Raw genomic sequence first — 15,718 nt, 5'->3', positions numbered from 1 at the left:
ACAATGTTGAAAATAATTAAAATAAATAAAAAACCATTGAATGAGAAGGTGTGTCCAAACTTTTGACTGGTAGTGTAGTTTGATGCCATGAAAGAAGCGTTAAGTGTTGATTTCAAGCTTTGACACTGACAGTAGCTCCCAGGAGCCACCGGATATGACAGTAAAAGGTGATATGAGAGAAGGGAGGGAGAACCAAAACAATGTACGAGTGGGTAGAATCAAATATACAGAGAAACAGCTCTATGACGTCAGGTGTCAGTACCTGGTGTCTCTAACATGAAAGAAGCAACTTTTTTTTCCATAGCCATGATTAATATTAATGATTACACCTGTTTGTTCCTTCTACATTTAAAATATGTGCTGTGAAAAAAAAAGTACACTCCAGGATCTGAAACACTGACTCTGCTTGGTACAAGGCGCCCTCTTGTGGCGATCACCTGGAACAACATTTCTGCTGTAGCCAAAACATACCTTACCCAGTCCATGGATACATCACTACAGTCATGGCCAAAAGTTTTGAGAATGACACAAATATTACATTTTCACAAAGTCTGCTGCTTCAGGGATTTTAGGTGTTTTTGTCAGATGTTTCTATGAGACCACAAGTTCTCAATGGGATTAAGATCTGGGGAGTTTCCTGGCCAAGGGCCCAAAATCTTAATGTTTTGTTCCCCGGGCCATTTTGTTATGACTTTTGCTTTATGGCAAGGTGCTCCATCATGCTGGAAAAGGCATTCTTCATCACCAAACTGCCCTTGGATAGTTGGGAGAAGTTGCTCTCGGAGGATGTTCTGGTACCATTCTTTATTCATGGCTGTGTTTTTAGGCAAGATTGTGAGAGAGCCCACTCCCTTGACCGAAAAGCAACCCCACACATGAATGGTCTCAGGATGTTTCACTGTTGGCAAGAGACAGGACTGATGGTAGCACTCACCTCGTCTTCTCCGAACAAGCCTTCCTCCAGATGCCCCAAACAATGGGAAAGGGGATTCATCAGAGAAAATGACTTTACCCCAGTCCTCAGCAGTCCAGTCCCTGTACCTTCTGCAGAATATCAGTCTGTCCCTGATGTTTTTACTGGAGAGAAGTGGCTTCTTTGCTGCCCTCCTTGACACCAGGCCTTCCTCCAAAAGTCTTCGCCTCACTGTGCGTGCAGATGCACTCACACCTGCCTGCTGCCATTCCTGAGCAAGCTCTGCACTGGTGGTGGCCCGATCCCGCAGCTGTAACACCTTCAGGAGACGGTCCTGGCGCTTGCTGGACTTTCTCGGGCGCCCTGGAGCCTGTTTGGCAACAATTGAACCTCTCTCCTTGAAGTTCTTGATAATTCGATAGACGGTTGACTGAGGTGCAATCTTACTCGCTGCTATAAACTTCCCTGTTAGGCCCTTTTTGTGCAATGCAATGATGGCTGCACGTGTTTCCTTGCAGGTAACCATGGCTAACAGATGAGGAACAATGGTGTCATGCACCATCTTCCTTTTAAAGGGTCCAGTCACTCCATCATGACAGATTGATCGCCAGCCTTGTCCTCATCAACACCCACACCTGTGTTAATGTGTGTGACACCTGTGTGTCATTGAAATGATGTTAGCTGGTCCTTTTGTGGCAGGGCTCAAATGCAGTGGAAATGTGTTTTTGGTGATAAAGTTCATTTTCAAGGCAAAGAGGGACTTTGCAATTAATTGCAGTTGAGCTGATCACTCCTCATAACATTCTGGAGTATATGCAAATTGACATTATAAAAACTGAAACAGCAGACTTTGTGAAAATTAATAGTTGTGTCATTCTCAAAACTTTTGGCCATGACTGTACATAAGGAGGACACATTATCTGACAGTGTACACACAACTGTGTCAAATTTATTTGTCTCCATCATCACACCTCAGAGTGAATTTAACTTATAACAATATTTACTCATAAGTATTTAATCAACATTTGTTTTGTGATAAAAATACGACTTGAATTGAATTCAATAATCAAACTTCTCTTGATAGGAATGTCAGAATGCAAACACTAATGTGGTCGAATTACAACAAAGCACATAAAATATTAAACGCTCTTTTAGTCAAAATGACAAACGTCTGATATTATACGCAGATATATATTCTTCTGTTCATTAAACACGACAAATCATTTATCTCGGCACATCATACAGTGAAAAATACTCTTCACAGGTGAACCACCTGATGTCATATAGCTTAAAAACACCATACAGCAGCTGTCTGATATCTGGGAGTGAACATGTGGTACAGTACATGGACAGAGGAAGGCAGTCCTGGGATATAACACTTGACAGGTAATGTGTAAAACTTTATATATATCAGTGAAATAATGGAGGTACCAAAGCAGCATATTATTGTCCAGGGTGTCCTGGTCAGTCATAACTCTGGTCTGAAGTACAGCAGCACATGATAAACCGGGGTCACCTTCTCACACACAGTTGCTGTATTTCTGCACCTGATCCCGGATCTCGTCCCGAACCATTGTAGCGTTTTCTCTCAGCTGGTCCATCTCTGTGCGCTGCTTCTGAATCCGCTGCTCGTTATTCTTGAACTTTTTCTCCAGTTCTGAAACGACAAAGTGAACGAGGTCAGAGTGGGTACCAGCGTGGAATATCTACAGCTGGGTGCAGTCGAGGGTAGTATAACATCCACGTTGATGGTGAGGTACTGAGAGAGCGCGTCAGATTTAGAGAAAGAGTAAGAGGAGATATCCGAACATCTAATATGCAATATCTTCAATTGAAGCTCTAGAGTAAGTTTAGACAGTAAGACTATACCCTGCATGCGATTTCATTGTTCATTTTACTTCATTCATCTCACTCATTCCTCCATGCATGCTCACTCACATGTGGTCATCAGCTGTTCTCATCACCTGGATATACCTGTCCAATAGCACTGCAACACACCCTCATTGTTAGCCTATCATTTTGCTGCTGCCCTTTTTAAATATAGCTCTCTTCCTTCAGTTCATTCATTCCTCCTCCTTTCACCTCGCCAACCACTGCCAAGATTTGGCAACTTCATCAACCATAGACGACATCGACCGCAATCTCGCCATCTCAAAGTGTAAAAAAGTGAAAAACAGACCCATAGGAAAAGAAATGTAGAGAGGAGATCTCAAAAGTGTTTCATTTATGTCTCCTAGACAACAATGAGATCTGTTTGAAAGCAAAATGAGACTATAGCTTATGTCTCCTGTTTCTCATTCTTGCCTCTAGAAAAAAAAAGTTGCAAAAAGTCTCAGCTTAGTCTCCCTTTCAGTTCAAAAGGAGATCAGGTCAGAATCTGAAATGATTATCAGGTATTCCTCAAGTGTTGTGACTCCTTTTGAGCTCAGGTGGAGAAATCAGGGAGCTCTCTCAATTGCCTCAATCTAACCTCATCCATTTGTTTTTGTCAGACTCAGTTTTTGTGTCTCAAGTTGAGCTCAGATGGAGCAAAGAAAGAGCCTGAGCTCATCTTTTCATGAACATTTATAGTGCCCTGCAAAATTAAGATTTCAATGCAATTGTCCACAAACTTACAATTCTCATTAAAACATTTGAACCACTTGCAAGATCAGCTATTAAGATGTCAAATGATCTCTTCTTTGACTTCACACTATGGTCATTCCTTTACAAGTCTGTTTGGAACAAAACAACTTCACAAAGATTTAGTGGATTTGAGAGAAATTGCAAAAGATGGAGATTTCATACCAGGTAAGACTGACCATTTATTTAAAATATGGGCCGCAAAAGGGCTGACCAGATTTATCCAGATTATTATAATTAAAGGGGTGGATTCTTTTGGACCCTGGTGGCCTAGCGGTCTAAGCACCCCACATACAGAGGCTACGGTCCTCGTCGCAGGGGTCGCCGGTTTGATTCCCGTCCGGTCGACTATTTCCTACATGTCTTCCCCCGCTCACTACTCCCTACATTTCCTGTCTCTCTTCAGCTGTCCTATCAAATAAAGGCAAAAAGGCCAAAAATATATTTAAAGAAAGAGAAGAAAATTAGCCATTAATGAGATCTCTCATTGAAGTCTCATATAAGACTCATGTCTCAACTATTTCTCCTTGTGAATTTTAGGAGAAACTGATGAGAAATGAATGAGAACAATTTGAAACTTGAATGAGGCTGAAGTGAGAATCTCAATTTTGTCTCCAGAGACTTAGAAGAGAAAGCCTTGAGCAGTAAAATTTTCCTCTGGGGAATCAGTATGATGACTGAGGATGATATTTGGAAACAGTTGAAAAAAGTAAAGGTTCTGAAAAAAAACAAAGACCGCAGACCTGTCGCGAAAAATGTTGAACAGAGTGGAAATTTTGCTTTCAAAAGTGAAAACCTTTAAAGCTCTTCAAAAATAGATTAGATATTCATAAGGTACTTAAGCTTCATGTACTCACTCCGGAGCTGTTCTATCCCCTTGCTGGCTTTGTTGAGGAGGTCTTCTGCCTCCTTCTTGATATCCTTGGCTCTCTGGTTGACGTTGATCACCCCTCCAGTCTCCCCACCAAGAGAGTCCACCTTCATCTGCAGCTCCCGGTACCGCTTCTCTGTTTCATTCAGGCTCTGAAAGACATCACAGTATTGATCATTATGATTTTGTTTACCTATAACATAAATAATATTCGATTGACGTAGATTAGAAAGCTGAGGCTCAAACCCCCTCTCTGCCCACGTCCTCACCTGCTGCAGCGAGGTCGTTACAAGTGTGGCGTTCTCAGCCTGAGATTTGGCGTCCATCGCCATCTGTCTGTTCTGCTCCGTCTTATTCCTCAGAGCTTCAACACCAATGGAGAGGTTTTGTAAACGCATCATGACGTCCATCTGCTTATCCTCCAGCAGCTTCAGCCTGTCATCCACCTGGAGGGATGTGAAACAGTGAAGGATTAAAGGGACAGATAGGCAGAGGCATGTGGGAGACCAAAGTGCTCTGGTGCTAGGAAGAGAGACTAGCACTTCAAATAAAGAGCTCAGGTAGTCCACTGACCTGAACTCACCTGATAGATACTCATCACAGTACACAACACAAAAAAACACACATCCTTTGTAAAGCTATTGGACTTAACCGAAGCCAAGACGCCATAAACCGAGGTGTTTTATTTGATTCTGTTTTAATTTGAAGGCACATGTTCATTCAATCACAAAAACAGCTTTTTATCATCTAAAGAACATTTTTTAAAGTGAGGCTGTTTTTCTCTCAGAGCAACACAGAGAGAGAAATGCACGCTTTTATAACCAGCAGGCTAGACTACTGTGATGCTCTCCTTTCTGGTCTAGAAAAAAACACAATTAACAAACTGCAGTTAATACAAAATGCAGCAGCAAGAGTTTTAAGGACCAGGAGGAGAGCACACATTACACCTGTTTTAAAGTCTTTACATTGGCTGCCTGTTTCTTTTGGTGTTGATTTTTAAGTTATTTTACTAGATTTTAAGGCACTGCATGGCCTCACACCAGACTACATATCAGAGATGCTTTTAGTGTATGAACCAGGAAGGCCTCTCAGATCCTGCAGCTCCTCTCTTTCAGCTGTTCCTCAGAGGAGAACAGAAACTTTCAGTGATGCCACGACGCTCCAAGATGATGGAACATCCTGCCGGAGTATCTGAGGGAAGCTGATGGAGATATTCAGACTTTTAAATGTATATTAAAAATTAATCTCTTTAGTCTGACTTTTAGGTAGGGTTTTTATAACTTCTTTTAATTTATCATTTTATATTTATTTTAATATTCTATTTTTATTTATTTTTAATCTCTTCAATTGTTATTATATTATTGCTATTTTTTATTGCTTTTATTAATCTTAGATTTTAACTTTGCCTTTTTTATCATCTTAACTCATCATGTTTTATCTTTTATTTACTCATTTATAAACTATTTTCCTTTGTTATTTATTTATAAATATTTTATTGCAATTGGTCTCTTCTTAGTCCATCTATCCATTATCTTGACCGCTCATCCCTTTTCGGGGTCACAGGGGGCTGAAGCTGACCTTTGGTGGAAGGCAGGGTACACCCTGGACAGGTCGCCAACCTATCACAGGGCAAACATGGAAAGACCGTCAACCATTCACGCACACAATCACACCTACAGGCAATTTAAAGAGATCAATTAACCTGGTGAGCATGTTTTTGGACTGTGGGAGGAAGCCAGAGAACCTGGAGAGAACCTATGGGGAGAACATGCAAACTCCACGCAGAAGGGCACCTGCTTCTCACTGTGGGGCAACGGTACTGCCCGCTGCACCACTGTGTAGCCCCTCTACGTAGTCTTTAGTTCTATATCAATTTCTGCTTTATGTTTAGTAATGATAGATTATATTTTTATTTTCATTATTCTTTTTTTTTTTTTTTTTTTCAATCACTTTGACTCACATTTGATTTGTATCATAGGTGCTGTCTAAATAAAGCTTGATTGATTGAATGATTGATTGAAGGAGCTGTACCTCAGTTGTAGCGTTCCTGGAGATGTTCAGGTTGTTCTGGGCCTCCTTCAGGCCTGCTTTTGCTTTCTCTATGGCCTTCTCAGATCCATCCAGGGCCTGTTTGGTTTTTTTGGCTGCATCCTTCACGCTCTCTGCTTTGCTCCTGGACAAACAATGAGAACAGAAACAGGCATGCACGATTATTGTCACAGCTCTTTTGTTTTTATGAGTATGAGTTAAAATTGGTGTTACACAAAAAGCCTAGTTCTAGTTTGAAAGCATTGTAACAAGCACTGTATGTTAGCATTACTGACTTGGTGTCTTTAGCTTTGTTGAGCAGCTCCTTGGCTGTGTTGATGTGCTGTGACGTTTGGTTGACGATCCCCTCCACGTTGGTGAGGTTAGAGAGGCTGTCCTTAATCTGCAGGATCAGTTTGTCCAGAGTGGTCCTGTTGACTGGCAGAGTGATGGACAAGACCTGCAGGGCGACCTTCTCTATGCTCTCTGGATCTGCTCCCTCCTCTGATCAACAAGTTAAACACAATATTTTACAGATTACAAAAAATCCTACTGCAGATTAACTTTGATTAGACAGAAATACATTTGGACGGCTTCATTCAGAGTAGAAGAAGTTCAAACATCAACATACCAGTGAGGAAGTCTTTGATCTTCTTAATGAAATCTTTGAGCTTCTTGTTGTTGTTTTCAAATTGGTCCTTCTTCTTCTGGGCTTTTTCCAGCGTGTTCATCGCCTGGTTCTTTACATCCTGAGTCAGAGCAGCGATATCCTGGAACTGGACATGTCAACGAACGCCAAGTTAACAGGGAAACTTCATACTCTGTAGTGTCTGTAACTGATAAGAGGATCTGACAGTCCTACACAGCATTCAATAAAACTCCTCTCAGCACCTTTCTGGCCACGTTCTGCAGCTCCTCGTTGGCAGCCGTCAGACTGTCGGTGACGTCCCTGGCGTGATTCAGAGCTGACACTGAAGTGCTGACTGCCCCGTTGCAACCTTCACCACCACAAACTCTGTTGCCTTTACTGTCTCTGCAACCGGCTCCACCACATCGGCTGTCTGTACAATTTCCACCTGTGCTGGAATTGCTGTGACCGCCACACACCTGGAAGACGCAACAACTCCTGTCATCATATCTCACATGTAATGATCCGGTTAGTGGAGAATGAAGGAATTGAAAATAGATACAGAAACATCTTTAAGTGGGAAGACGCTTCATGTTAGCTGCATTACTTTGTGTTTCATCGTCACCTACCTTGTGACTGAGGTGGTGGACCTTCTTATCCAGGTCGTGGCTTTTCTGCTGCAGCTCGTTTAAGGATTTGTTCTGAGCGGCCAAGGCTCGGTTGAACTTGTCTTTATTGGCGTCCAGCAGGTTTTCAGTGACAGCGCGGGTTTCTTTGGACTGTCCCACAGGACTGGAAGGACCGGACACTGAGGCATTGCATTTCTGATAAGCGTCCACTGACTGCTGGTAGAACTTCTTCACTTTCTCGTACTGATCTGTGACGGAGAAGGAGCAGAGTTTTAGAGTTTAATGTATAATCTTTAGTTTAGATGAAGTATTTGAGATTAACTGAGTTTTATTCTTCTAATAGTTCTATTCCACCTTACTTCATCTATTATCTAGTTCAAAGTTTAGTCACTTTTTTAAGTATAGCATCTCAGTTTATTTTACTGGTTAGTGTTTTATTATCTTAGTGATTTATTTTATTTTGGTGAGTTTAATTTCCTGTGTTGAGTTTTAACATCTTATGTTTCCTCCTGTGTTTCCTCATTAAGATATCATGAGAGTGTTTCCTCAGTTCGTTCAGCAACTTATTATTTATTTATTCATTTCATTTTTATTATTGTTGCATATTGTGTTCTGAACCTTAGGATTGCGGGGTGGGTTTGGGGTCAGGGCTGAGGTTGGGATTAGGATTGGGGGGGTCTTTTTATTTTTATTTATTTAACATTTTTTATATTTTTAATTGATTCTATTTTAAGTTGTTTTTATGTACAGCACTTTGTTACAATGTCATCGTATGAACAGCGCTTTACAAATAAAGTCTGATTGATTGATTGATTGATTGATTGATTGATTGATTGATTGATTGATTGATTGATTGATTGATTGATTGATTAACCAGAGCCCTCTCTAAAGCATAGGGATGAGTTGTGATTTTCAAATATTTGAATAATCATTTAATATGAAATAATCGAACAGGTCACTTGACTTATATCTCATCTTTAAAATGTCTGGGTTTTTTTTTCCTTTTACAAGCCCCTGGTTGTAATCAAGTCCACAACAACCAACCAATTACTTAAATGGGAAAAGTGAATAACTTTAAGATGCTTTACAACCACTGTCAGGTAGTTGTAATGCATTACAGTAATGCATGGTAAAACCACTGTCAGGTAGTTGTAATGCATTACAGTTTGAATAATTGGTTGGTTGTTGTGAACTTGATTCACGATCGATGTGTCACAAATTGTGGGACAAATTTATTTAAGTTTAAATGTACTACTTGCTAGTAAGCCAGCAAAAAGCAGCTTTCTCAGATAAAAAAAAACTCTCTTGTGTCTAATGGTTCATCCTGTATATGCAGGGGTTAAGCCACAGACAGCCTCAGACAGATCTAACCCCTGATTATAATAAAAAGAGTAATGTCAAAGTAAGATTAACAGACTAAATGTACATGTATTTTATTTCTAGGTCATCCAGAGGAGGATTTGTTGTCACAATCACTGACAAGTTTGAGCGTAACAAGCCTTATAAATACTCCAGCACAGTTAACGCCAACGTTCAGTGTTTCTGAACAACAACAAGACTCATTTACACAGAAAGAAGTCCAAAAGAACAAGTGTGTGCAAACAACACTGGTACACAGGGATGCTATTTCCTCTGCCGTGCAGTTTGTGGAGCATTTCACCCTTTGCATCTGCTTTGGAAAGTAAATGGTGTCTTTTGGGTGGACAAAAAAAGTGGGGAATTCTTTTCAATTGCGAGTCAATGAGAACAGACATGAGGCTATAAAACCACTCTGTGATGCAGGATGTAAGGCATCAGCCCTGGACAAGATGCAGCCGTTTTAGGGAGTCTAAGTAAATTAGGATTATGTCCCACAATTTGTAGATTTTGAATGTGTGCTTATGCTGCTTGAGGTCAGTTCTCTACCTGCAAACCCTGAGGTGAGGTAGTCCTCCACCAGGCGTTGTTTGTGAGCCACAGTCATGTTGACGTCTCTCAGTTCTCTCTCTAGATTACTCAGTGTTTGTCTCAGGGTTGCTTCTTCTTCTGCTGTTGTGTTTAGTTCTCGAGAGACGCTCATGAGGCGCCCGTCAGTCAGGGCGATCTCAGCCCTGGAACACAAAGATCAGGACATGTTGAATATTATAATCCAGGAGTTATACCACTCAAACAAAGTGAACTTCAAAACCTGTGTAACATCATCACCTGAGGTCATCGATGCTCTGTCCAATCAGATGGTAGATCCTGTCTCTATCCTCTGTGCTGATCAGATCCTTCACCTGCTTCAGCTTCCTCTCCAGCTCTTTGATGCGCGAGTCCTCCCCGACTCCAGGCGTGACCCCGTTCTCCAGGATCTTCTGTATGACATACTGGATGTGATCCAGGTCCCGTTTGAGCTGACACACCGCATCATCCCACAGTTGGAAGCACGGGTGACACTGGACGCAGCCGGGGAAGGTGCCGGTGAAGCCGCGAGCACATTCATCGCAGCGCTGCCCAGCTGCTCCCTCCCTGCACTCGCACGCCCCCGTTACTCTGTCGCACTGAGCCATCTCTGAGCCCAGGGGGTGGCAGTTACACTCTGAATGAGAGGATTACAGAAGAAAGAAGAAAAAATTATGTCATCATGATTTAAAAAGAGGGCGGTTAGAAGAAAGGATTTACCCAAAAATACACCAGTGGGACAAATTCACAATCATTTACTCAGTTGTGCTTTATTATGTTTCAATTATTTATGTTGAAATGTTTTAATAACTGAGCAGAAAAACGTTAAAGGAAATACTAGAGATATGAGATGTAAAATGATCATATTCATGACACTATTTATCATAATCACATGGTTGTCTATATTTAACTTGTGATTAATCACAGATTAATCTCAAGTTGTGTGTTCATGCATCAGTGATTTTATCTAACAGACATAGATCAACTAAACATACAACTTTTAATCACAGGTCCTATGAGACTTGACAGCAGTTTGATGAGCGCATGTGATATTTGAGTTTGGAAAATGAGGAACTGGGTCCTTAATTAAACTGAGTTTTCGTTTCTTTAGGCAAGGCAAGGCAAGGCAAGGCAAGGCAAGGCAAGGCAAGGCAAGGCAAGGCAAGGCAAGGCAAGGCAAGGCAAGGCAAGGCAAGGCAAGGCAAGGCAAGGCAAGGCAAGGCAAGGCAAGGCAAGGCAAGGCAAGGCAAGGCAGCTTTATTTGTATAGTGCATTTCATACACGAGGGCAACTCAATGTGCTTTACATTAAAACATTAAAAGCATTTGAAACATTCAGACAAGCATAAAAGAACACAATCAAAATGACAAATATGATAAAACAGAAAAGGAAAATTAGAAATATATTACAAGTTAATTCAAAATTCAAAATTTAAAGAGTGTTAAAAAAAGCTAAGATAGGAAGACAGGCAAATAAAAAGGTCTTAGTCTTTGATTTAAAGAGGTGAGAGTTGGAGCAGACCTGCAGCTTTCAGGGAGTGTGTTCCAGATATATGGTGCATAACGACTAAACGCTGCTTCACCATGTTTTATTCTGACTCTTGGAACTGAAAGCAGACCAGTACCTGATGACCTCAGAGGTCGAGGTGGTTCATACAGTAGTAGCAGATCATCATGTATTTTGGGCCTAAACCATTCAGTGCTTTATAAACCATCAGCAGGATTTTAAAGTCTATTCTCTGACAGACAGAAAGCCAGTGTAGGGATCTAAGAACTGGAGTGATGTGGTCTACTTTGTTGGTCCTTGTTAGGACTCGAGCAGCAATTATGGACAAAGAAACACTCAATGAGGCTTAGTTCTTCTTTCCCTCTGCAACATTTTTGCTGCACTGATTTTTGATTTTGATTTTGTGACGATCACAAAACATGTGAATCGAAATATTTGTGGCATTAAAAGGATTTTTTGTTAACTCGTTAATAACTTTGACAGTCCCAGTAATAAGATGAAGAAAACAAAGTTGCATGATAAGTCACCTTGACACTGCACCCTGGGGTCACCCCAGTGAAACTGCTCACACTCTGTGCACTGTCTCCCTCCAAACCCAGGACGACAGTGACACTGGCCGGTGAACTGCAGAGGACAGAAACACAGATTTAAAAACACAGAATAGATGATGCCTTGTGAAAAAGAATACAAACTTATGGTCTTAGGTGTTTCTGAGGCCTTCATGCTTCCTCACCATGTTGCAGTGAGTCCCCAGAGCGTGTTGTGGGTCGCAGCCGCAGGTCTCACAGCCTCTGTCCTGGCCATAGTTCCAGTAGTTGGGAGCACACTGGTCACAGTTATGACCTGCCACGTTCTCCCTGCAGGGGCAGGCTCCGGTCTCTCTGTCACAGTGACACTGTCCATCACTGCATGCAGACTTTATGGTACCAGCTGACACACAGGTACAACCTGAGGAGAGAGAGATATGTTTAATACACACACAGAAGAAAATAGACTCCACAGAGTTTAGACTTTATTGTCTGCCATCATCACTCACGCCTGCAGTCATGGGCTAAAGCATTCCCGTAGTATCCGTGTTGACACTGTGCACAGGACGGGCCATCTGTGTAGTACAAACACTTGAGGCATCGTCCGGTCCTGGGGTCACATGACTGAGGGTCCTGGGTATCGATGTTACCATGGCACTGGCATGGAAGGCACTGCCCACCAGGCTGCTGAGGGTCACCGTAATAACCGGGGGCACAGCGGTCACAGCGCGGCTCTGGAGGAGGTAAGAGAAGAAGTCAGATAAACTAAATAGAAGGGTATTTGAAAAGTCTTTCAGTGTGGTGTGGCAGCTTACCTGCGTAGCCTTGTTTGCAGGTGCAGATGATCTGGTTGGAGGTGTGGTCAGCCTGACAGGAGTGCCCGTTAAAATGATCGGAGCCGGGGTTACCGGGACACGGACAGGGCCGACAGTGCTCCCCTAAACCAAGCACGGGGTTTCCAAAGAACCCATTCACACAACTGGAAAACACGAGGAAACAACATTTAGCACCAGTCTGACAGAGAGCGAGGATGAAGATGGTCTGATCCTCACCGTTCACAGAGGTGTCCCGCTGTGTAGTCCCTGCAGTCGTTACACTCCCCGGTGCGGGGGTCACAGAGGTCAGCGTGGCCGTTACACTGACAGGGGCTGCAGCTCGGGAAGCCCCACTGGCCTGGTTGGCAGTCTGAGCACTGACGGCCGGTGGCTCCCTGCCGGCACTGACACTGACCGGTTGCTGGGTCACACTGGCTACTCAATGAGCCCTCAGGGTGGCAGTCACAGGCTGGATGAGAGAACGTATCATACGTGTCATTTGATTCATTACTGTTTGTCATTTTACTGGAGTTAAAAAAAAATAAACAAACTGTTGTTTTGACTTCTTTATATTATATAGCAGAGTTTCAGGAGCAGGACCACACCTCAACCATGCTTCTTCCGGATCTCTTATAAATTCAAACCTATCCCTCTCCTCCCCTATTCTTCCTATTTCTTTATTTCCTATTATACATTGGGCTCTTAAAAGGGGTTCCTTGTGTCCAGGAGCTACCGCAGACCCCCTCAAGCTTCCCCAAACCAGTAACGGCAGGAAATTCAACGTAAAATTCAGAATCACTATCCATTTAAATCAATAAATCATTGTCAAATTACTACCTGTTGATGGTGTGGTCCTTGCTAGTGAAAAGCATATTTCATCCCCTGGGCTTTTTCAAGTCGTTAACAAATGAGTGAAACGTGATGAAAGACTGGATTTCAAATTAAAAGGAGCAAGACTAAATACTTTTAAATCTGTAAATGAAAGAAGCTTGATTTTAAACTTTTTACATAAGTAGCATGTCACATTCACATCTATATACTGGTTTGATTGATGACTTCAACGTTAATGTAAAGTTCAGAATCAGAATCAGATATACTTTATTTATACCGGGGGGTGGATTTAGTGATGAAATAATACTAAAGAGTCTCATGTAAGTCAAGGCCAATACACAAGATGGCTTTTCCAAGCATTGTAAAAAAGATTAAAAATTAAAAATTGAAAGCTCAGTTGTCACTTTTTTTATTGGCATTCAATTTTCACTTTAGATCAAATCAACACATACGGTGTGTTTTAATGTTGGTCTAATGCTGGGAAACATTTGGATAAAAGTGTGATCATGTGTCAGACTCTGTGGGTCGTGAAAAACACACTCACCTGTACAGCCGCTGACTCCGAAACCGTAGGTTCCAGGCGCACACTGGTCGCAGCGTTGCCCCATCACGTTGGGTTTACAGTGACACTGACCGCCCACTTTGTCACACTCACCACTGAGGGAGCCCTGAGGGTCGCACTGACAGGCTGCAAGTGAAACGAGAAAGAGCAGATAAATCAATCAATCAATCAATCAATCAGTCAATCAATCAATCAATCAATCAATCAATCAATCAATCAATCAATCAATCAATCAATCAATCAATCAATCAATCAGTCAATCAATCAATCAATCAATCAATCAATCAATCAATCAATCAATCAATCAAGCTTTATTTATATAGCACCTTTCTTACAAATCACATTCAACCCAAAGTGCTTTACAGTGACTGAAAACAAGAAAGAGGAAGAAATAAAATAATGGCAAGACATATTAAAAAACAAAAATGGATTTTAAAATAGAGACTAATGCACACCAACAAAAATAAAATATGTGTAATTAAAATAAGTTGAAGCATCAAATTAATAATAAGGATATAGATTGTTAAAATAAATAATTAAAAAGGGTAAGAATAAGAGTTGAAAATAAAATGAAGGCTAAAAATATCAATAAAACTGAGTAGCTAAATACAAATAAATAAATAAAAATAAAATAAACAGTTAAAATTAATAAAATAACAAAGCAACATTTATACCAATATAAAAGTAAAAGTAAGTATTACAATTGTTAAACTCTACATAAAAGCCAGACTGAATAAATCAGTTTTTAGTGAATATCTTCAGCTCCTCTCAGATCCTCCTCAGATCAGACACTCGTTATAGTTTTAACAAATCAACCCACATCATCAGAATCTGAACTTGTTTGAATGTATCTTCTACTCACGCAGAGCGCCGTCATGAATGATGGATGAAATACTGCAGATAAGTTTGGAGCACATCTCAGCCAGGGCGGGCATCGGTGTGATCATGAAGGAATCCACACACATGTAGCGGATCATTTCCTCCCGATGCTGCTCCGCCTCGGGCTCAGTGCCTTGGAAACCAGGAAGCTCGGTGTATTTGGGGATCAGAACCAGCTGAGGAGATAAAAATTTAAGATTTAAGTTCAGACTTACAAAAACTGTTATCATCAGAAATAATAGACTTGTTTTGCTTTGACACTGAGTCAGTTTTAACCACAATAAGAATATTACAGAGGCCCAGAAATTAAGGAAAGAGGTGCAGTATATTACCAAGAATGGTAGTGACTACAAAGTGAGACAGCTTTATACTGCACTTCCATGACTCTTTGATGTTAAATGAATTACTTTTACATATTTTAAAGTGTTACAGAACGACATTTAGTCTCATCTTTACTGTTAAAACTGACCCAAAGCTGTTATAAATTCAATACAACTACACTTTCCCACCACTAGGGGGAAACCTCAGCACCCGAAGACATCAGCATCACTTCTCAGAACAGAACGAAGTAAGTCGAACCATAACAAAAGCAGACTACATATTAAAGTGACAGTTTTTTTTAAAGACCTCTTCAAACAGAATTAAAGGTGAACACTGATGTGGACAGCTGAAAGTCTTTGCTCACCGAGTCAACAAGAATGAAGGCGGTGAGATGTCTGTGTGAGACTCCGTGGCGTTGGAACCTGATGGCGACGATGTAACGATTACTGGGCTCGAAGCAGAACGGCCGAGGCATCTGGATGTACCTGGGAAAAAATACATACATACAAAACTTAGAAATGTTTAAAAGTATATATTTTTGTTTTATAAACTATTGTTCTCTTATACTCTCAAACTTTTATTGATCTTTATTTTGTTGGTCTTTATTTTATTGATCTTTATTTCTATTCATTTCTTATTTTATTCCTTCTTTTATCAATATTT

The 15,718-nt window shown here is 41.1% G+C and overlaps 1 protein-coding gene across 1 annotated transcript in view; it reads right to left on the bottom strand.

Annotated features, from left to right (window-relative positions):
- Nucleotides 1-2,045: 2,045 nt before the first annotated feature.
- Nucleotides 2,046-15,718, bottom strand: part of lamb2l (laminin, beta 2-like) — a 77,282-nt gene continuing 63,609 nt past the window's right edge. Inside the window, exons 18-35 of the mRNA XM_034696743.1 lie at nucleotides 15,420-15,540; nucleotides 14,718-14,910; nucleotides 13,838-13,981; nucleotides 12,700-12,931; nucleotides 12,463-12,626; nucleotides 12,157-12,381; nucleotides 11,854-12,068; nucleotides 11,648-11,744; nucleotides 9,876-10,251; nucleotides 9,597-9,781; nucleotides 7,692-7,939; nucleotides 7,326-7,541; nucleotides 7,066-7,210; nucleotides 6,731-6,938; nucleotides 6,438-6,579; nucleotides 4,676-4,852; nucleotides 4,393-4,558; nucleotides 2,046-2,570 (exon numbers count right to left, since the gene is read on the bottom strand). Of these exons, the coding sequence (XP_034552634.1) occupies nucleotides 2,434-2,570; nucleotides 4,393-4,558; nucleotides 4,676-4,852; nucleotides 6,438-6,579; nucleotides 6,731-6,938; nucleotides 7,066-7,210; nucleotides 7,326-7,541; nucleotides 7,692-7,939; nucleotides 9,597-9,781; nucleotides 9,876-10,251; nucleotides 11,648-11,744; nucleotides 11,854-12,068; nucleotides 12,157-12,381; nucleotides 12,463-12,626; nucleotides 12,700-12,931; nucleotides 13,838-13,981; nucleotides 14,718-14,910; nucleotides 15,420-15,540 (3,391 nt within the window). The 3' untranslated portion in view covers nucleotides 2,046-2,433. The remainder of the gene's footprint in view (nucleotides 2,571-4,392; nucleotides 4,559-4,675; nucleotides 4,853-6,437; nucleotides 6,580-6,730; nucleotides 6,939-7,065; nucleotides 7,211-7,325; nucleotides 7,542-7,691; nucleotides 7,940-9,596; nucleotides 9,782-9,875; nucleotides 10,252-11,647; nucleotides 11,745-11,853; nucleotides 12,069-12,156; nucleotides 12,382-12,462; nucleotides 12,627-12,699; nucleotides 12,932-13,837; nucleotides 13,982-14,717; nucleotides 14,911-15,419; nucleotides 15,541-15,718) is intronic.

This window comes from Notolabrus celidotus, chromosome 11 (genome assembly GCF_009762535.1).
Source record: "Notolabrus celidotus isolate fNotCel1 chromosome 11, fNotCel1.pri, whole genome shotgun sequence".
Lineage (NCBI taxonomy): Eukaryota > Metazoa > Chordata > Actinopteri > Labriformes > Labridae > Notolabrus > Notolabrus celidotus.
The sequence above is the reverse complement of the archived record's forward strand: the minus strand, read 5'-3'. Positions and strand labels throughout refer to the sequence as shown.